This window comes from Meriones unguiculatus, chromosome 1, assembly GCF_030254825.1.
Source record: "Meriones unguiculatus strain TT.TT164.6M chromosome 1, Bangor_MerUng_6.1, whole genome shotgun sequence".
Taxonomy (NCBI): Eukaryota; Metazoa; Chordata; class Mammalia; order Rodentia; family Muridae; genus Meriones; species Meriones unguiculatus.
Window position 1 is genome coordinate 155,219,700 of NC_083349.1, and position 22,381 is coordinate 155,242,080.

Sequence of the window (22,381 nt, forward strand, 5' to 3'; positions counted from 1 at the left end):
CCACGTGATTGACATGACTGAGATATGGAGACTGAGGCATGATGACCAGTCAATCACATAGCTCAACCCATGGAGAAGTGTCTATAAACTATATGGCTGAAACCCCTAGTTTTAAGATGGTGTGGTACAGTGATATTGCTTCTGACTCATGCTAGCTCTGTATGCTCTTACTACCCATGACTCTAAGTCACAAGAGTTCACAGCTACTTTTAAAAAAAAAAATCAACTTGAAAACAGGCAAGAGCAATGGCTGCTTTTCCAGAGGACTCAGGTTTGGCTCCCACCACCCACACGGTGGCTCACAACTATCTGTAACTCCAGTTCCAGGGCATCTGACACCATCTTCTGACCTTCACAGGCATCAGGCTTACACATGGTGCACAGACATACATAGAGTCAAAATACCTATACACATAAAATAAAATTCTTTTTTTTTATGTCAACTTGAAAAATACTATAGCTGTAGAAGACCAAAGACTCACGACTAGGGAGGTGGGGATTTCAGTTAAGAGGCAACGCTAGACTTGGGTTTCGGAGGAAACATAGCATTTAGTTGGACGAAGAGGAAAAAGACAGAAAGGCTGTGTCGCTGACATGAGAGTGCCAATAGACTGTGATCTTATCTCCATCCAGAGCCCTGTCTTTTTCCCTGTCTGTTACGGCTCCACCCACGCATTCTGTAGCTCAGTGCTTAAAATGGCCCTGACCACTGTTTGCACAGAGGAGGTGCTCAGGAAGTGTTTGATTAAAAAAAAAAAAAAAAAAAGGAATGAATGAGTTGATAAATAAGTGAAGGATTATGAATAAGTAAATTAATGAATCTGTGAATGAATGAATAGTGAATGACTGAATGAGAGAACGAGTAAGTGAATAAGCGGATAATGAATGGATGAGTATATCAGAGGGGAAATGACTCTGTGAGTGAGTAAATGAATGAATGAATGAATCAGTGAGTAAATGTATCTATGAGTGAGTGAATTAATAAATTGATTGAATGAGTGAGTGGGAGTGAGTTAGTGAGTGAATAAATGTTTCTGGAGTTTTGATCTAGCCACCCATCACAAATAGCTGCTCTCCCAGTCCTCAGCAGAGCTCACAATAAGAATTCTAGCAGCGATGACGTCATGATGTCCACCACCAGAGAGATGCAGTGAGATCATAGGGAAAAGCCTGCTGCACACTGCTCTGGAGAGGGACCCAGAAGCACCAACAGCTCTCACCTGCCAGACGCATTCAGGGGAAATCCAGTGAACTTATCATAGCCTTGGGGCCCGTAGTCCCACAGGACCTTCTCCGCTGCTATGAAGTAGTGCCTCTGCTGACCCTGCATCTTTGGGTGAGGGACATTGGTCCTGCAGTTGCCCACATTGTACTGCCCCAGCATGCCAGCTGCAGAGGAAGGAGACACACAAACCACAGCATGGGTAAAGCGCCCAGGAGAAACAGACAGCTTTGACTTCGTCAGCATTGGAAACTTTTATACAGAAAATCAGATGATAAACAGAGTTAGCAAGAAAGGATAAATGGGGGGGAGGGTTAATATATTTAAATGCAATAAACATTGAAAATTAAAAATTCATCAGTTTAAACATATAAAGAAAAGAAGTAAGTCCCCAATAGGAAATGGTTGGGGGCAGAAATGGGTTGTTCAGAAAAGAAATAACACCACCCAGTAAACAAATGGAAAATTCTCTTAGTGGTGATTATGCAGCACCATTGTTCACTGATAGGGCTGATAAGATCTAAGAGTCACAATTCCCACCCAGCCTTGTCAGACAGATGCAGGGCGGATGCGCTGTGGGCAGATGAGTAGCAGTGCTAACAGGGAACAATCCACTTCCCATCTGGGAATCCCAAATCCAGAAATGTCAGGAAACCTATCTGTAAGATGCTACAGCGATCGAGAGAGCGAGCAGGAGTGTTATGGAAGGCATCAGTATTGACACAGTCACTCTGTGCTCACCAACACGGAAACACTGCTGAAATACAGCCATGAGTAGAAGAGTAAGCTGCAGGGAAGTGGAAATGGACCAGCTTCACTTCAGAAAGTATACAGGGACTCTAGATGGGACTATTGGTTTTAAAAACCAAATTACAGGGGCTGGAGAGATGGCTCAGCGGTTAAGAGCACTTGCTGCTCTTGCAGAGGCCCCGGTTTTGAGTCCCAGTCCCCACCCAGTGGCCCATGACTGTCCCTAACTTCAGTAGTGAGTGGCACACCATGCGGAATTTATGTCGCACACTTTGTAAATGTCTACTAGTTTCTAAATTCCTTTAAGGTTTCAGATTGATCTTAAGAACACCATAGGAAACATCTGGGGAGAATGCTAAACGCACACTGTGTTTTGCAGAGGCTAAATAATCAAGTAAATGCAATGCATATGGAACCTGCTGAAGAGAAGCAGGGACTGTGGTGGAACCGCCCATCATCTAGCCTCTCCACACCGGTCTCCATCCATCTTACCTTGCAGGTGGTCACTGACTTGGCAGGTTATCATCCATTTCCCAGGATTCTCCACTATCATTTCTGTTGTTAGGAAGGTGGCTGGAAACAGGTTGACAACATCTGCCCTGTGCCCTCTGGTGATGAAGGTGTTACCATAAAAATAGATGGAATGGATGTCTATCTCATTCCCCATCCCAAACAGGTGCCAGGACACAGATTCGCCAACACACATCTCAGGCTCGGGGAAGTTTCCAAAAAGAAATCCATTGAGGGCTGCAAACACAAACACACCAGTGAAAGACACTCCCCTGCAGATGCGAGCAGTTCTGAAGCAGGGCAACCTGTACGGGCCATTGCTACAATGTTTTCCTGCAGCAATCACCAATCTGAAAAAAATCTTACTATTAAAAGTGCTGAGAATAAGGGACTGTGAGTGCTCAGCCCTAAACGGGACACCTTTATCCACCCTCCTTTGAAAAGGCCCAGGAAACACTGTGATTGGGGGTGGAAGCGGGGAAGAACCTAAGAGTGACAGGATGGGCGGGGTGCTGTGAAGTACTGTCTTCTAGACGTGGCCTGCTGGTTGCACTCATGAACTCACAGCATCTGGGGCTCCTCATACAAGATTAATCCAGTTAAAAATGCCAGCACAAATAAGGTAGGCTTATCTATGTCTGAGGTGGAACTGGCAGTGGACGGCTGCTGAGGGAGGAAGAGTCACTTTTCTTTGGGAGTATGGTCATCAAGGGTTGCCCATGGCCCAGTGGGTGGCTGTGGTATGCTCATGCACATATGGGCAGCGTTAACTGGAGGCAGTAGGTTAAAAATAAATAAATTTTAAAAGGAAGACACGATGTTGGGATGGAGATATGATGGAGATCCTTGGAGCAGGGAGTAGGGTGGATATGGCCAAGATATATCGTATACACGTATGAAAATTTCAAAGAATAAATTAAAACATTACTTGGGGGCTAGAGGAATGGTTCAGCACTTAGGAGCACTTGCTGTTCTTGCAGCAGACCTGATTTGATTCCCAGCACCCTCAGTTGTGTATCACACTAGTTCCAGGGGATTCAATGTATCCTTCTGGCCTCCTGAGGTACCAGGCATAGACAAACATGCGTGCGAAATACATATACATTAAAAAAAAAAAAGACGAAACTATTGTTCCGAACAAAATGGCTCAGACAGCACCCTTATTCTAAGTCATTTTAGTAAATTTAAATTGATTGATCAATAAATCTTACATTGATTTAACACCTTTTGTATATCAGTGTGTTTTGTTTTTTTTTTTTCAAGTGATTTCTTCTATAATTGGCACGTCTCCTTTGCTGCCATTGATTGTGTGCAAACTCCTGCATCTGTATACAGGCTGCTTTTTATTCTGAAAGTTAGCTTTGCTTAAAAAATTCATTTCTTCTGGGGGACGATCTCATTACAAAAGAATAACTCCTGAATGGTAGGAGGGATTTCATGGGCAGTGAGTCCTGAAACACTATCTGTGGTTTTCCCAGTGTTTGGGGTTTCATCCTGTTCTGAAGAGCAGCGATAAAACTAGTGCCAGCAATCACTTCCACTCAGGTCCTGTTCACCTCCCTCTTTCTGTTTTCTTTGCTTCCTGTCCTTCTCTTTTCCTTCTCTCCTTTCTTCCCTTCTAAAACATTTGCCAAGTACCACTACTTGCCAGATTGCTGAAGCATCACCAGAAAGAAGATGGCAGGTGTGTGATATAAGACAGAATGTGTGTGGTGACTGACAGCCCAGCCTGGATGTGTATATAGGTAAAGGCAGCGAAGTGGAAATGTTTTTCCAGTGAACTTCCTTGCTCAGGCTCTCTCAGGAAGTTCTCTGGTACAGATTATTCCCTGGCCTGAGTTTGCCATTAACGGTCTTGACCTCAGACTCTTCATCTGCAAAATTCAGGCATCACTCACTGCAACTTTCTCTTTTATGATTGAAGATCTTGTGTCCGATGAATGCTCACTGAATCTTGGTGATTTAAAGAATGCCCAGAAGACAGTAAGTTCACAAGTATGTGTTTAAACTCCACACACTGCATAGTTCTGAAAGTTTGACAAACACATGGACACTAGTTGCTGGATATGTTATGTGGTGAAATTTTATTCTCCCTCCTAGCAGTCTATATGTTATAATCTGGCAGTCTAAATGTTATAATCAGGAAGGAACCTTCCCGGTTGTTTTCTCTCTGTTTTCTATACCACTGTCTTGTCTGTCCTACTTAATGCAGCTTGTGTATATGGCCTTGTCCTTTCTCAGATTGTTGGAGTTCGAAGTATATTATGTCTTATAACCGTCATCCAAATATACCCATCTTGCAGAATGAGGTGCAGGGTTTCCACCTGCTTTGCTTCCCTGAAGTACCCCATCATGCAGAAAGCCCCTCATGGCACACACTCACCATGCATCTTGTTGCTCCTCTGGAAAACAGCATCGGTTTTGTCCACAGAAGTCGGGTCCGTGCAGAAATGCCTGATGTTTTCATCCAGGTACCAGCTCTGGTTCTCATCCACAAGAGTGAACATGATAACAAACTCTCGGTCCACATCAGTCCTTGTCCCTGAGTACCTGTCCAGTACACCTTTCAGAAACATCAGGAGAGTGGGAAAAAGCAGAGGTGAACTAAACCCAAGTGAGGCCCCTCTCCTGCCACCAGTGTTCAGAAAGCTTGACGGAGATAAGCAAGGATAACCTGAATCCTGCAACATTTAAGAGATGCCAGCTCTGGTGCACATGACACAACTGTAGCAAAGTCACACACAATGCAGAAAGCTTGAGCACTAAGAACACAGAGGCCTGGCTGCTCCCTGAGGAGCAGCTAGAGACAGTGCAGACACATGAAATCGAAAAGAGCAAACCGAAGGTGTCACTGGTCACTTGACAAGACTGTTCACTTTCCTACATGCAGTTATATGGAATTCTGTTTTTATTAAGTGAATTCCAGAACCCTGCTGTGGTTTGTAAAGAGTACCTGAATTGTCTGCTCTGATGTGAGGTCAGCACGACCTTCCATGTTGCCAAAAAAAAGATCAGTGGAAGAGTTACATTCTACTTGAAGCAAGGAAGGTAATGAAGCAAGACCTCAATCTTATACACACTTTCAACACACACATTGCCTGGGAAGAAACTTTGGGGGTGGGGAGACTGCCTACCTTCCTTACACACCAGCAGGGGTCCAATTAGCCCCGAGCAGATATCCTTAGGGGCATCAATGTGGGAGTGGTACACCCAGGTCAGGCAGTTGGCATCAGCTGGAGCAGGTGCATATTCCTCCCTCACTGGCCAGACATAGGTGTAGTTTTTGCCAGGAGGGACCATGTCATCATCTTTGTTCCTTCCAGATGTCCCATCTGGGTATAAGGCTCCTTTTATCCAAAAGAAAATGAAAGATGACATTAAAACCCACAGGTTTTGTGCTGTAGGGAAGGGGGCACGACTTTGAAACCAAACATAAATGAATTTAAATGTGTTTGCTGTGGAACTTGAGGTGACACCCGCTGAGTTCTTAGTAGCCTGGTTTTCACTGGTATGGCTGTGATGGTGAGATCTAGCCCACAAAGACAGAAGGACTCAGCGAGGGAATGCATACAGAGTGCTTCTCCCAGAAACACGGTCTTCCTAATAAAGATGCTGATGATCCTGCTGTTCCAGTCTGAAGGGTTTCATTTCTCCTCACTTGCCATTATCTTGAGATGGGACAGGCAAGCAGTGGAGGAAATGATGAGCACCACTTGGGAACCTATTCCAGATTCATTGCCCAAGTGGGTACCACAAAAGATGAGAAGGGAGGGTTGGGATTTCTCCCGGCTTCCGGAGATGTTATCATCTCAGGGACAGACTGCAGTATGTACTATGGACACATGGACAGCTGGAGAATAAAGCGAAGTAATGTGAGGAATGTAGTTTTGGATCAGAATACACAAGAAGAGCTGGTCAGCCGTATAGCAGGTAAGGTGTGTAAAGCTGCCCTGTGCTACATTTCTTAATCCTTTTAAAAATTAACTTATTCACCTTACATCCCGATTGTAGCCCTTCCTTCCTCTCCTTCCAGTCCTACCCTCCTTCCCTCTTCTCCCTTCTCCCTTCCATTATTTCTTAGAAAAGGGGAACCCCTCCCACCAACCACCTTATCAAGTTGCCTCAGGACTGAACACGACTTCTTCCCCTGTGGCCTGGCAAGGCAGCCCTGCCAGGGTGGAGTGATCAAAAAGCCTGTGCTACATTTTATCCCTAGGATCCTGGCATGGAATTTTTCAGTTAAGGAAAGTCCATTGCACAAAACAGTGTGACAAGGTATGCAAAAGGCGAGTGACCAGCCTGAGTCCAGGATCATCATCAGATGATAACGGGTCAGGTTCATAATGGAGATGGACTCAACGGACCCCGAAGGACCAGGAATTTAGGGCTTTCCCTGCAAAGAACTTTCCCTGTTACTGAACGGTAAGGAGGACTATTGCAGATAGGGAATGAGATGGACATAGACATGCTCCAGGTCTACCGCTATCACTCACACATTCAGTTCATTCATCAACATAAATTGGATATAAACCACATGCTAATGAATGGGATTCATATTACAAGTCAAATTCAAATAAGGTGGCAACCCTAAGGAAATATGATCTAAGTTTTCTTGACAAATTTTACCATAAAATGTAATTTGATGTTTGGAGAAGGATGCAAGAAGAAAACAATTAAATCTACTGTATGCCAAGGACATAGAGTGGTCCTGAGGGCTGAACCCAGGACATGAAGCATGCTAGGCAAGTGCTGTATCTCAGAGCTACAACCTCAGACAACATCTATTCTTCAGCGCAACCCAATCTCGTACATACTAATGTCTGTTTCATAATGTCTTTCCACTTGGCTGAGTCAGATTTCAATTTATGTCTGACTTTCTAAGAAAATTACTGAGAAGAGAGTCTATGGACCTCTTTTATACTTATTCATTCAACTAAATTTCTTTTCCAATACCAACTTTCAACAACTATATGCTACATAACACTTAAAGATAAAAGCCAGAAGTATCCGTTGATAAGGACAGTGAAATTTTTCATAAAAAAGCAAGAAATAATTTTATTAGTTAGATCCTGTCAGGAATAAGGTTGTATTTGGGTTATACTGTTAGATATAGACTTGGTGCATATTAGGGTAATATAAATAAGTTATATCATTTCTTTTTTCTGTAAAAGAAAACAACAATTGTTAGTGAGAGGTTTTGGGAGAAAAAATTGTGTAAGAGGCGATCATATTTACACTATTCAGTAATGTAATACTTCACATTTTCTGTGTTTTCAAGAATAGATGCAAAAACAGTTTCTCTTTTTCAAAGAGAGACTCTGTATTGTCCTTCAATGGGAAGTGGAGATATTTAGACACAGCTGTGGCTGCTTTTACTCTGAGTTAAACCACTGTGATTTATTACTTTTAACTTGATAAATGATTTAATTTTACAAAGGAATAAAGTAAAGGAAGAAGAAATCCAAAAAGCTCTTCTCCATCGACTATGACCCAGAGTCATTTTAAAGAATGACCCAGAGTCATTTTAAAGAACTCCTGGGGCAGCCTTGCAAGGGCAGCACGGGCAGGGTGGCCTGTCCCTAGCGGCCTCCTGCAGCGACTTGTTATCTTCCTTGCCTTTCTTCTTCAGTCAGTCCTTTCATCTCTCCCTGCCGTTCATCATGAGAACTCCTCAAAATACAAAGCTGGCTCCATCTTCCTGTGCCCAGCACAGCTGCCCTTCATGACTGTACCCCTCAGCACAGCACCATCTACCTGGCAACCAGTCACCTTGGCCTTAACACACCTGAACTTCATGCCTGCGCTCTGTGCTGACACCTTTCTATGTGGCATTTCTGATGTAAATTTTCCCAAACAGAGCCTTTCCCAGGGTATGTTATCACCTGTCAAGCCTGCTCTTTAGCCAGCCTCCTGCATTAAAAGCCATGTCAGGCCACAGAGGAAGAGGATGCAGGCAGTCCTGGGGAGACTTGATAGGCTGGAGTCAGTTGGTAGGGGAGGAGGGCTCCCCCTTTCTGAGGACTAGGGGAGGAGGATAGAGGGGGAAGAGGGAGGGAGGGTGGGGCCGGGAGAAGATGAGGGAGGGGCTACGATCGGGATGTAAAATGAATCAATTAAAAACAAGTAAGCCAACATTCAAAGCCACACGTCTGATATAAAGGGCTAATTTTCCCTGCCTTTGCTTCCTTCCTCCTCAGTTTCTGCACTGGTTCTCACAAGCCATCCACGAGGCCCCTCGCAATCACAGCCCTCTTGACAGTCATTTCCCAGCTGGCTTTCCTGCATTTTTGTCTCTCTGATCAGAGTTATCTTTTTATCTCAGTTGCAATGCTATTGCTCCCCACAACCTGAGTGCAGAGATGACGTCAAATGTATCCACGCGGACCTCTGCAATCGGCACAACCTGGCTCAAGCAGCTGTGAACCACTTGAACCATCAAGTCAGTTCTCCTGTATTCAGAGCAAGAACAGCAAAGCCACTGAAATTAGACAGCCTGGAATTAAACCCTGCCTCTATCATGTCTTAGCTAGAGGGTCTGGCAATCTCCTTTTTCTAAAAAGAATTTCACACTTTAAAATGATGAAACTTAACAAATACCTACCACATAACGCTACGCAAGCTTATGTGACATAACATCTAAAAGAGCCTGTCACTGTGCCTGGAATATGTAACTATTCAAAAAAAAAAAAAAAAAAAAACAAACATTGCCTGTTGCTTAGTCATAACATTGCTCAAATTTTAAAATGTATGTATAAATGCGCAGCAGATATAGTATGCATGTAACAGCTTTCACGTCAGATTGTAAGAGCCAGAGACTAGGGTTTCTTTTCACTCATGACTGTACCCACAGGATCTATACTGTTAGATTTAAGCTTGACAATAGTTCATCCATTTTAGCTTATAACCTTAATTTGATCTAATGTTCCTTGCCCTAACCAAATTGTTCTAGCTTGGAAGCTCCCCAACACCAGGCCCTCTGGTCTTGGAAGTTCCCTAGACTCCTATGACTTTACACCTGGCTTAAAGGTCAGAGAGCACTGCTTTGTCTAGATAGCTAAAATGTTGTGAATGCATCTGTTTGTGGTTTTTCCCTTTAAAAGCCAGCAGAAATCACCAGGTCATAGTTTGGCTTCTGAGTCCTGGATGCATCCCTAATTAATCAATCTTGGGGTGTACGGTCAATAAACCATCCATTTCGACGGAGACTGGTGTGGCTATCCCTGAACCCCAACAATACCAGTACCTGCTATGAGGGCTACTCAACAGTCTGCTGGAGAAAGAACGAGTCTACGCCATTGCTTTATAGTATCTTTTCCCAAAGCCCTGAAAGTACGATGCATGGTTGGATTTACACATGGATAGACAACAGGAGGCAGGTGTGAGGAGAGTTAATAGGTGTGGGACTTGTCTTGAAGCGTTGGCTGGGATCCCTGTTCTTATGTGATTATGTAACACGTGGATAGGAATCACAGTTCCTTAATTCTAAATTCACTATGTGAGCTTTGTTGTGATGGGGACTTTCTGGTGACTGTCACTGAAACGGAGGGGCTAAAGCCCCACAGAAATGCTTAGAGCCAGTTTTCAAGAGGAAGGCTATCATTCAAGGTCCAAATTTAAGTATGAGGATAAAGTAGGAAGCGATGCTGGTCCGATGCACTGATCAGCCTCCACGCTGCTTTCCCTGCCCTCTCCCTGGAAGAACATCTAAGGAGGTGCTGACTGTGTGGTTGGCCGTTGTTGCAGTCCTGCTCTCTAGAAGTGCCTGGTTCACAGTGAACATGACTGGCGTTAAGCATAGGCCTCCAGACTACAGAGCCCTGTGAAGAAAAGGGGCTTCCTCTCAGTGGGCCTTCTGATGGTTTTCCTCAGCCTCTGCTCTCTCTTAGCAGCTGGCAACTGACTGGGGCTCCATACTGGAAGGTTCGTCTGACAACCTCCACTGGCATCTTTGGAGAACTAGATCCTCCTTGTTCACAAGGCAAGGATTCTTATGTGAGCTGCAATAGTTACCACAAGGTCCCTGGAGAGCTGCGCCTGCTGTGTTTAACTGTTCTGGTCACAAGGTCTTAACTGAGAAAGATGAAGAAATCAACATTATAATACCTATAGCATCATTTAGTCAACATCTCAGACTGATACATTTTTCTTTGTATATTAGTTATAAACAGTTCAAATGTTAATATGCAAGTAATGACATATGTAGTATTTAAATGTTTACCTGTAACCGTAATTCAGTCAAAAAACTGTATTTTAAAGGAATAAGTAACATTGGTATTAAAATCACTACACTGGGACTGGAGAGATGGTTCCACGGTTAAGAGCACTGGCTGCTCTTACCAAGGACCTAGGTTCACTTCCCAGTACTGAATGGTGGCTCACAGCTGTCTGTAACTCTTGTTCCAATGAATCTAATTACCTCTCTGGCCTTTGCTGGCACCAAGTATGCAAATGATGCACGGACATACCCAATGGCAAAATACTCGTACATGTTTAAAAGAAAGTAATATCTGCAATTCTCAAAGGCACTACATTAAGGGATTTGGCCAAAAGGAGTATTGTGTTCTTACCGTCACATCACGTTCAAGAAAGTATTGTACTAAAGTTTAACTTTAGCACATTCGGGTTGTCCGCAAAGACCTGTGAACCGTGAACTGCTGAGTGATAAGTAGAAACCATGGTGTCCTACGGACTCTACTGCACATTCTTGCTTTTGCAGAATGACCCCAGTCCAGCTGCCTGTCATCGCCTGGACCGTCAGTTTTGCTGCAGGTCTCAACTCTGTGTCCCCTACTCTTTATCACTTCGAATGATGGGTTTAATTGTAGCATCTATGGTTGATTTGGGAGTACCTTGAAAAAATCAGCCCTAATGAAGGCAAATCTACTTCATTGGACTGGAAATAGAAGAACTTAAATATTTGCTCTTTTTATTTTTATTTTTTTTTCTGAAAGTACCAAGTAAAAAACAAAGTGTTCAGAGCACTTTGTAGAACATCCACGACCTAATGTCTTTCACACCCAACAGCAGCATCTTGTATTTCTACTCCTTAGCATCTTGTCCTTATCCATCATACAGCGTGATTTTGTTTCTAATGAGGCAGACTTAAAGTCTATTAAACGAAGTTTGTTTGTTTAGCCCAGACTTAAGCACGGGAGCATAGTTCACAGACCAGCACTCAGAGAAAGAATGAGACTATGTGGGAGTGTGCTTTGTCAAGGTGATGATTTTGAAGGCTACCTTTTTGAAGATGTACAGGTTAAAGCCCAAGAAAACATAAGAAAACAAAATATTCTATGTGCATGCAGACACAAAAATTGTTAGCAAATTAGCAGATCAAACCCATCAGTATTTAGACATTTAAGACGTTTAGTATTTCATGACCAAATAAGATTCGGTCATAAATATCAAAGTTGCAAAACAATTAATGCAAACATATAAATAGATTCGAGGGAAAATATCACAGTTACCTCAAAAGAAGCAGAAATGCATATAATGACATCGAGGACTCACATGAAAAACTCTCAGCCACCTGGGAATAGAAGAAGACTTCTTCCTAACTCAATAAAAGGCAATTAAGAAATCCCCACAGCTAATATCATGTTTGATTGAAAGGAAAGCCAACTGCTTTCTTTCCAAAACTGAGAACAAGACAAGAAATGTCCATTCTTGCCACTACAATTATTAAATATTATCCTGAAGTTTTGCCAGTTTAATAAGTAAAATAAAGGTAAGGTGATCTTTACTCATGGTGATACTACATTTTCAAATTACAGGGACCTACTGCCCACTAACAAGCAAGTTCACTCAGGCAGGAAGACACAAGACCAACACACAACATCAACTCTGGTTTTTTTCTTTACCAACAAACCATCCAAAACCACGAAAACGGCTCTCCTCACAGCACTATCAACAACTAAGATGTTTGGGGGTTTAGCAAGAGAAACTCACAGTGTGGACACAAAACTGAAGTGCCACAGGGAGCTGACGAGGCTCCAAACTCCTGGTCATTTACAGATGACATCAAGACATCAAGTCACAAGTTTTCATTTTATATGGACCTTTTTATTTATGTATTTTAAAATTAGCATATAATGCAATGGCTTCATTGTGGCATTTGCGCACACATACACACACATTGTTGTCATTATTCTTCCTTTACTCACTGTTCTGTCCCCTGTCCCCTACTTGTCTTTTCCTCCTCCCAAAGAACCCCCTCTGCTTTCATGTCAATCAGATTCCATCACCCTCTTTTCTCTCCTCTCTCCATTAAGATCTCTTCTTCCCTCTCATATGTCCCTTCCTAAATTTATAATCCACACACACATACACACATGGGATAAATCTCACTTGGTCATGGAATGGTCAAAGCCGGGAGCCAAAGCTATTTACTGAAGCCAAAGCCAATTAATGAGCCAAAGCCATTTAGTGGAGCCAATGCCAATTAGTGGAAAAGTTACCAACAGCTGCACTAGGACCCTAGGTCATGGGTGGTAGATTTATGTGAGAACATCTGCTCGTTAGTCTTGGAGCATCCTTGAGACATCTTAAGGAAACGTTCTTACGGTATCTTGCAGGTGCGGTATCTCAAACCATAAAGCACTCTTGCTATCTTCTGCAGCAGTAAACAAGCCTTCCCCTTTTTTTTGCCTTCTCCCTATATAGTTGTGCAAAAATTTCTAATAAACGAGGTTTTGATCAGACAAACAGACTTAGCCTCATTCTTTGTGTCTCTTTGACCTACTTCATTCTTTCCACCCCCACCCTTTAGGAACCCATTGAAGTCCTGTGGGTCGGGACAGGTCAATATTTTAAATATTGCTGGATTTGAATTGCTGACAATTTTTGTGCCTAGGATCCACATAGGAGGGATTTTTTTCTATTTTGACTATACATACACACACATATATAGTGCATGTCTGTAGCCTAGGTTAGCCTCAGATTCACGTACCCAAGGATGGCTTTGAACTCCTGGTCCTCTTGCCTCTAGGATTACAGGTGTGCACCACACTTATGAGATGCTAGAAATTAAACAGTGCTTTGTGCATGCAAGGCAAGCACCCTGTCGACTGAGCTATGCCCCTAGTCGTGTGTATGGTCTGTGTGAAAGCCAGTGTTCATTATCAACTTGATAGAATTTAGGGAGACATGCTTATGAACATGAAGGGTGGCTTAAAAAATATAACCCCCATTGATTCATGTATTGGAATGCTTGGTCCAAAGGGAGTGGCCCTATTAGGAGGTGTGTCCTTGTTGGAGTAGGTGTGTCCTTGTTGGAGGAAGTGTGCCACTGTGGGGGCGGGCTTTGATGTCTCCTATGCTCAAACTACACCCAGTGTGGCACACGGTCTCCTGCTGCCTTCGGATCCAGACGTAGAACTCTCAGCTCCATTTCCAGCCCCATGTCTGTGTGCACTCTGTCATGCTTCCCACCACGACAACAATGGACTAAACCTCTGAGCTGTAAGCCAGCCCTAATTTAATGTTTTCCTTTGTAAGAGTTGCCATGGTCACTGTGTCTCTTCACAGCAGTGGGTTAACTGAGGTACCTTTAGGTGGGTGGCACCATTTCACCGCAGACCTGAAGTGACCCCTAACGTCAGAGGCTTGCTCTCCTGAGCAAAGCTGATGACCCCTCTGGTGGATCTAAGAGGTAGAGACTACAAGAAGGTCTTCAGGTCACTGGCGGGGACCCAATTCTTTCCTTCTCTTGCCTGTGAAGTGAGTGGTTTTACCAGGCCGTGTGATCCTCATCAGGATGTGCAGCTTCCCCGTGGGCCCAGCAGCTCTGAGGCCAATAGATCATGACTGAACCTCCCAAACTGGGAGCCAAAATAAATCTGTTCTTTCTTCTTAGTGGTTGGTTCATATTAGGAATTTGTTACCATGATAAAAAAATCTTAACACAGTTACAGAAATACATACTTCTGACATCTGGAAAATCTTTGTGTCTCAAAAGTCTAGCACAAAACCGCTTCATTAGTTAACAAGCAATCAAGAAACTTGCCAGCCAAGAAGAAAGACAGGAACGTGCACAAAGAAAGCCCTCCCAAACAGCAGCTGAGACAGGCAGCACTGAGAAAGTCACCCCACCGCCCGCGCTGTGGCTGCAGGTAGCTGCAAGCTGCCTTCAGCCAGTGTTTCCCAGGCACTACTGAAGGGCACGTAGGAAAGCCAGCGAGCTTCAGGGGCCATGGTGGGCTCAGAGCCCTGTTCACTGTCAACGTAAAGAAGAGAAAGGAAGCTGGGGCGAAGCTCGGCCGGTAGAGCGCGCCTCTGGTACGCGTGGAGCTTTGAGTCAGTCCTCAGCACCACACATGCCAGGCGTGCTGTCGCCCACGTGTAATCCCAGCCTCGGGAGTGGAGGCAGCAAGTCCAGAAGTTCGAGGTCAGCCTCGGCCTGTCTCAAAAAAAAAAGAAAGAAAAAAAAAAGCAAGAAAAGGGGGAAAATAAAGAAGAGAAAAGGAAAGAGGAGAGAAGGGGAGAAAGGAGAGGGAGAGAAGTGTTAGCGCCAGTGTACGCTTTGCATCCTGGGCGGTGTCCATCAGAGTGATCTGCGTCATGGAAGAGAAGCAAGGCGCGGTGACAGAGAAGGGAGAATCACCTTCTGAATCCTTGTCGTAGAAGACGCCGTGAGGATGCAAAGAGAAAGGTCTGGAAGCGAAGTTCTTCAGGTGGATAACAATCACGTCGCCCACTTCCGCTCTCAGGATGGGACCCAGGAACCCCAGCCAGGGGGGCTTGGGGATCTCCGTGGAATAGCTCCCATCTGTGAAGTGTCTGTACACGGCCTTCTTGTAGATGCCGCCTATCCTGTTGGGCCCTCGTTCGAGAAATAGGGTCGCAAGTCTGGAAGCAACAGGGAAAATGTTTTCAGTTGCAATTCAAGGAGTAGCCTTCGTAGCTTGCCCTTAAAGGGTCGTCGAATGCTTGCTACCATTTCTAATTTGGTGTTCACATAATAAGCCGTGGCCTCTGTGGACTCGGCAAGAGTATTTTTAACTTGCCAGTGTGAAAATGACAAGTCAAAAGGCATAAGCAGTGCTCACAGCCAAACTGAAAGAAGAGCAAAGTGTGCTGAAGCCGAATTGTCCACTCACCCCTTCCAGGCCATTGTGTGTGTGTGTGTGTGTGTGTGTGTGTGTTTGTCTATGTGCACATATGTGCACATTTGTAGGGAGGCCAGAGTCAGATCTCAGGTAGCTTTCTCAGCTGCTAGCCACATTGTTTTCTGAGACAGGATCTCTTGCTTTAACATAAAACTTGGTGATTTAAACGGGCTGCCTGGTAGTTAACCCTGTCATCTGCCAGTTCGCACCTCAAGTACTAGAATTACAAACGGAGCCACTAGTGAGGTAAGGACTATGACTGAGCCATCTCCCCGTCCCTCTCCTCCAGCTCCTGTTCAGCTCACACCTAACCCTAACCCTAACCCTCAAGTGTCCCCGGTGCTGTGCAGGTACGAAGGGACTCTAATTGAGGGACAATAAAATACTGGACAAAGCAGTGAGGCTATTCTTTGAGAATTTTGAGTGTGTATTCAATGTATTTTGATTTGTATTTCACCCCCAGACATCCTAACTCCTCCCAGGTCCAACCCTACCCTCAGCCCACTTCCAAAGTCATGTCCCCTTAAAAAACTGTTAAAACTTGACAAGGCCATTCTGTGCAGCCTACACACTCTCGGGTGTGGGACCGTCTGCTGGAGCATGCTGACTACCAGAGGCCACAACCCTTAGAGAAAAACACTCCCTCCCTCCCTCAGCAGCCGTCAGCTGTCGATAGTGCTTCAGTTGCAGGAGAGCGTGCCTGAGGCCTTCCCGCTTCGAGCCAGAATGTTAACCGGCTTGATCTTGTGCAAGTCTTTTACAGGCAACCACAGCGGCTGTGCATTCACAAGTTGGCACCTCTGTCATACCCAGATGACACAGTTAAACACTGGTCCTCCCAACCTGTGGCTCTCACAGCGTTTCCATCCCCTCCTCCATGATGCTCCCTGAGCTCTGTGTGTGTGTGTGTGTGTGTGTGTGTGTGTGTGCATTCTTGAGTATGTGTGAGTATGTGTATGTGCATGTGTGTGCGTTTGTGTGTGTGCATGTCTGTGCATGTGTGTATGCATGCATGTGTGTGTCTTGTGTATTTGTGTGTGTGCATGTCTGTACATGTGTGTATGTATGCATGTGTGTGTCTTGTGTATTTGTGTGTGTGCATGTCTGTGCATGTGTATATGCATGCATGTGTGTCTTGTGTATTTGTGTGTGTGTATGTATATGTGTGTCTGCATTTGTGCATGTGAACATGTGGGGGGGGTGATGCACATATTTATGGCTGACGCTCCATAGACACTTGTTCTCTACATTTTGGTCACTGTGTGTTTCTCCATTAGCCACCAGCATTGCACAATGGAACTTCTCTGATGAGGTCTGAGAGCTCAGGCAAAACTTTCCTAAAAATAAGGAGAGTTCAAAGAAGGAGCATGCAGATGAGGAGGGAAAACACAGGAAGAGACTCACAAGCTGTGGAAAGAGGGAACAATGGGGAGGGAGAGGTGTGAGCAGCAGGTGAGAAGAGGGTTACACACTGGGTAGCGGCCTGAGAGGCTGAGTCCTTGAGGCTGCATATAAGTGGTTAGGTGGTTAGTGATGGAAAACCTTCAACTCCAGTTTGAAGAACTTACCGTTTCCTAGGAAGCACAGACTCATAGCATGATGGACATAGTAATCGAGTTTTAAGGAGTCTGCTTACGACAGTGGTATGGACAGTTTAGAGGAGGCACCCCTGTCCACAACGAGGGGTGGACAGGCAGTTAGGAGAGAGGAAGAAGGAAAAGAAGGAACCGAGATTCTAGCACTGGATGCTACAGCTGCCCTCCTGGGACCTCAGGGTGAAGGGAAGACTATGCTTAAAGCTTGGAGCACTGGCTCAGATCACTTGTCAGAGGCCATGGTAGCTTCTCCACCTCATACTGTGTCTTTATGTGGAACCTGGAACTTGGACCCCAGCAGCACTGCCCTCACCCCACCCCCAAGTCCTCCATCCTCCATCCTCCCATCCCTCCATGCCTGCACACCAGCTCTGGATCCACCCCCAGCTCTACCGTTTCTAGTCACAGATGTGTTCGCTGGGTGCAAGAGGTCAAGTCCAGCCAGGGACACAGTCCTGAAATGGGTGTGCATTCAACATACACCACTGTGACAATTCTTGGACTCAGTACTCGAGATCAGAGAGGAGACGGTCCCTTACTTGAAGGAGCTCCATTTTGGGAGGGTGACTTGGGAGAACACAGATTGTGAACTGAGCAGAAGAGGTAAGGAGAGGTTTTTTTACACAAAGTGGGGTGTGAAATAAGCTTGTCTTATTTCGGAACTTATCTCGAGGGGAATTCAGAAAAGAGGAGCCTCGGAGGCCAAGGAGAATGGAAGGCTGCCGTGGACAGTTCTTCCTGTGGAGACCCACACTCCATTCTCTGGTCAAAGAACACATATTCCATGTTCTCTTGTATGTTTTGGAGGGGATGCCAGAGACAGAGCAGAGGACACAGCCTACCCCGTGAGCACATCCTACTCCCCTATACATCATCATCACATGGGGCTTGTGACCCACACCTGGCCCACCCTAACCACAGTGTCCAGGGACAGCCACGGACTGGCCAGTTGGTTTAGTCTGAGAGAATCTAGGAACCTGTGAAAGATCATCTACAAAGTTCACACTTGAAAAGAGTGCCTGAAATCAAGTTAGCAAAACACTGACATGTCTTAAGTGAGTTTATGGCTTTGGGTTAGGCCACATTTACAGCTCTCCTGGCCACAGGCTGGACCCACCTGGTAGAGCTTTTGATACCAGTTAACTAACCCCAGAATCTGCCTGAATGCTCTCTGCTCTCTACTCTCTCTCTAGTTGCTTAGCCTTTGCTATAAAACCCATAAGGCCCTTAGCCAGAATTCCCTACATTCCTTTTCTGCTCAGTGGCAGAGCCACGCACCATGTTTCTCCTGAGAAAGAGAGAGTTCCTTAAGCCAAGATAAAGTCTTTAGCCATATTTAATTGTGTCCACACAGTGGGACAGGCCCCTGAAGACACAAGGGCACTTTGCATGAAGACTAGGGGAAGCCCCTGTCTGTGCTGCTCCAATGACCTCCCAGCACGTCCGTCCCACATGTCAGTCCTGGAGCCTGAAGACCATTCTGTTGGCTTCTAAGAACAGACTGAGGACATAGTGCATACAAGGTCCTGGCCTGGATGCTTAGGGTACCGGAGTAGGGTCCCTGGATGAGGGTGTTGGGGGACATGGGGAAGAGACTCTGATGCTGGCCTAGAAGACAAGGCAGAAAGGAGGTAGTGATGAGCATGCCAAGTGTCGTGTCAAGGTCATGGGTCAGGGGTCACTTTAGGGAAGCAAAAGCAGATTTATTTGGAAGGTGAAGTATGGGGAGACACAGGTGCTGGCTGAAAGCAAGTAGGCAGAACATCTGCAAATAAGTGTCTTTGGAGGGTCTCATCCGGGATGTTTGGCCAGACTTATCTCAAAATGACAATTTGGGGCAGACTCCCCTCTCCAGCTTCTCACCATCATATTGGACCATACTTCTTTGTCCTGTTTGCTTTCTGCCCACTAGCCACCTCTGGATACTCAGGACACCCATGCAGCTGCTCAAACCTCTGCTCAACCTCAGGCTTGCTATGGGAAGTTATTCCATAGCATCGGCCCACTGAGCCCCCCACTCTCAATGGCCCAGGTGTGGCACACATCTGCCTGGCCTGGTGTAGTTTTAACACCTGAGCAGAATTTCTACCTCCTTTTACTTCACTGTTATCTGGTTCCAGTTCCTCCCCGACCCTTGTCCATGCACAGCTCTGTTCAAGCAGACGGCGCTTCGTTGCTGGAGCCACAGCAGGTCTGATGTCAGTGAAGTTAAGTAATGCATTCCATCAGCTTCACCAAGACTCAACAACTAAAGGAAATTCAGGCTTCGTTTTCATTTTCTTTTGAAGGAATTGTTAAATATCAGTACAGCGTTGACTAGCTGCAAGCTCCCAACAGTCTTGATTCTCAACAGTGGCTTTGTCCACCTTACAGGTGTCTTGGGGAGATGCTGCTACAGGTCAGCATGTGCAGTAGCCAGGAACCCCTCCTCTGGTGAGCAAAGATGTCCTCTTAGAAGGCAGGAGATTTAGACAGACAGAGGAGAAGACACCTGAGTGAAGCCCAGGATGCAGAGGCTTGGTCTGAGTGGCTGAAGTCCCCTTCCAGGAAACCAGCCCCCATTTCCTTCCTTGCCTGGTTTCCTTTCTCTCTGCTCCAAGTTTCCATCATCTTCGCTGTTCTTGGCACACAGCACATCTGTCCAAATTGCACCCACAGGCTCATGTGTTTGAACATTCGGCCCCCAGCTGGTGGTACTATATGGAGACTGATGAACCTTTTGGATGTGGGGCTTATCTGGCAGACAGACATTGGAACTTGTGGGAACAGGGTTCAACAGGATGAAATAAGTCACAGCCAGCTTCTGCCTCCACCTCTTCCCTGCACTGATGGGCAATATCCCTTAAATGGTGAATCCAAGTAAATGCTCCCTCTTTTTTTATGTTGTTTTTTGTTTGTTTGTTTTTGTCTTATTTTTCTGTGTCAAAAATTTTCCAAGTATCTTTCAAGGTCAGTTCAAAGTCTTCCTTTAAAAATAAAAAGGATTTATGTGTTTTATTTTATGTGACAGTATTTTGCCTTCATGTTTGGTTCCACAGAGGTCAGAAGAGGGTATCTGGAACTGAAGCTATGGATGGCTGTTGGTAATGGGAATCCAACCCAGGTCCTCTGTAACCTGCTCTTAACTGCTGAGCCATCACTTCAGCCTCCCTTCTCTCTACATTTGGTAGCAGCATATTACCCCAGGAACAGCATTTTACCCCAAGAACAGCATTCTACCTCAGGAACAGCATTTTTCAAAACATGCTTTCTCTGTTCTTGGCCGGTAAGCTTATCAAAGACAAATAGCTTTTCTATTCCTAACTCCCTCTAACTTCCTAATGCCCAGTTTTCTACTGCAAATGTCCTAGAAGCTTTTCTGCTTGCTTAGGGACCTAAAGCAAACTAGCAAACAAAATTTCTCTGAATTTGCCCACAAATTGGCAAGTTGGAGATGGGAGAGTACCACAAGCTACATTTGCAGAATAGCTTGGGTTGTCGGGCTTGAGCATAAATATTCTCCAGATATTTAAGAATGGCAAGGGTAATTTTGTCTTCTGCTTCATATCTGAGTGGCTAGTAGGAGTCATGACTGAGGTGCATCATATGGGAAAATGGGGAGGAGGTCACACAGGTGTCTGCTCTGGAGTTGCTCTTTGCCTGTGCTCAGGCCAGACAGGAGGCAGCACTGTGCTTCAGGATCTTTGAGTGTGACTTGTCTACATATAGGTGACATAATGCCTGGCACACAGTTGAATTTTTCTCCTGAATATCTAGGGAAGAATCTTTCCATGCTCATTTAATAGGTGCCCCTGCTAATCAAAAGACACAGGCATTATCCCATGATGCTCAGCTCCAGGGTACAGTTTGTGGTCATCACATCTCAAAAACCCAACATATGCTGTTACTGGCTTCAGTTTTCTGGGTCTGCCTGTCAAAGCCTGCTGGCCTTTCTGTCAGTTACAAACAGGAGCAAAATTAAAAAGAAAAACATTTAAACAGAGTCTAACAGGACATGAAAGGCAAACTAAAGCAATGGACCAGTAGGACAGTTAGCAAGAAAAGGTGCTGCTAAGCCTGATGACTAGGGTTTGACCCTGGGAACCTACATATTGGAAATGCAAAACTGATTCTCACAAGTTGTCTTCTGACCATCAGATGAATACTGTGACAAACATACACACATGTGTGTGTGCATACATACACACACATACACAATTATTAATTACTTTAATTTTAACACATGATTATTCCTTCCTCTTCCTAACACATGGAAGTGCCAGCCTGTCCTGAAGCATCTAATATGACCACAAGCTTGGGTCAAACTCACCCAGCACTAAGCCTGTTCTAATGAAGCCAGCCTCAGCCTCGAGGCAGAAGAACCTTCTTGGGTCCTCAACTGAGTCCTCTGAGGGATCAGAGCAGCAAAGAGCCCCAGAACATCACTGGGGATCTAGATGTACCATGGAGCCAGGAGGCTATGACTCCTGGAAATGACTTCTTCTTCAGGCTGAGAGACTGTTCATGGCTGAGAAAAGGCCTTTGATGGAGTTAAGAGAAAGGTCAAGGAGCCCCAAGGGTTGTGTCCTTTTAATAACAAGCAGCCGCTAAAACCTACTCCAGGGGAGACTGGTGTGTGGACCTCAGGGCGAGCTCCTTTCCACTCAGGTGAAGGGAGGTGTAGAGCTGCTTCCACACCGTGCTGCCCTCTCTGCTCAGTGGTCAGTCTCTCCTTCAAGAGAGAGCTGGACACATGCCTTTGCAGATGTCAGCTGGTTGAGGCCCAAACCCCTCACCTGCCCAGGCACTGCCTCGCTGTTCTCCCCTGGACACTAGGATGTGCCAACCCTGCCCGCCCTTGATGCTAACTAAGCCAGTCAGGAAAGCTCCCATGATGATGGCAGAAACAATGGGTTCAGAACCTCCATGGAGGAAGCAGAGCCTGCCCAGAGAAGAGTGCGCATCCTAGGAGCCACAGGGCCAAACCCCCAAAGCAGCAACCTGGGTCTGGCTTCCAATCTATACAATAGGACCAGCAACGCTTGCTTGCAAAGTAGAGAATGGTTGTGACAGTGAAAGTCTAGAAGACAGATGTGTTCCTTAGCTGGTGCCTGGGTAAAGACCAGGGTGATAAATTTATATCACGTTGTGTGTGGGGGGTGGGGGGACGGTTCCAGTGCTGAATTGTCACCAAAATACCAACAACAGCACATTTCAGA

General features: G+C 45.3%; 1 protein-coding gene across 1 annotated transcript in view; it reads right to left on the bottom strand.

Moving 5' to 3' along the window:
* Positions 1 to 22,381, bottom strand: part of Hephl1 (hephaestin like 1) — a 63,328-nt gene that overhangs the window by 32,406 nt on the left and 8,541 nt on the right. The window contains exons 2-6 of the mRNA XM_021635175.2: positions 15,084 to 15,328; positions 5,617 to 5,829; positions 4,866 to 5,045; positions 2,465 to 2,719; positions 1,221 to 1,389 (exon numbers count right to left, since the gene is read on the bottom strand). Of these exons, the coding sequence (XP_021490850.1) occupies positions 1,221 to 1,389; positions 2,465 to 2,719; positions 4,866 to 5,045; positions 5,617 to 5,829; positions 15,084 to 15,328 (1,062 nt within the window). The remainder of the gene's footprint in view (positions 1 to 1,220; positions 1,390 to 2,464; positions 2,720 to 4,865; positions 5,046 to 5,616; positions 5,830 to 15,083; positions 15,329 to 22,381) is intronic.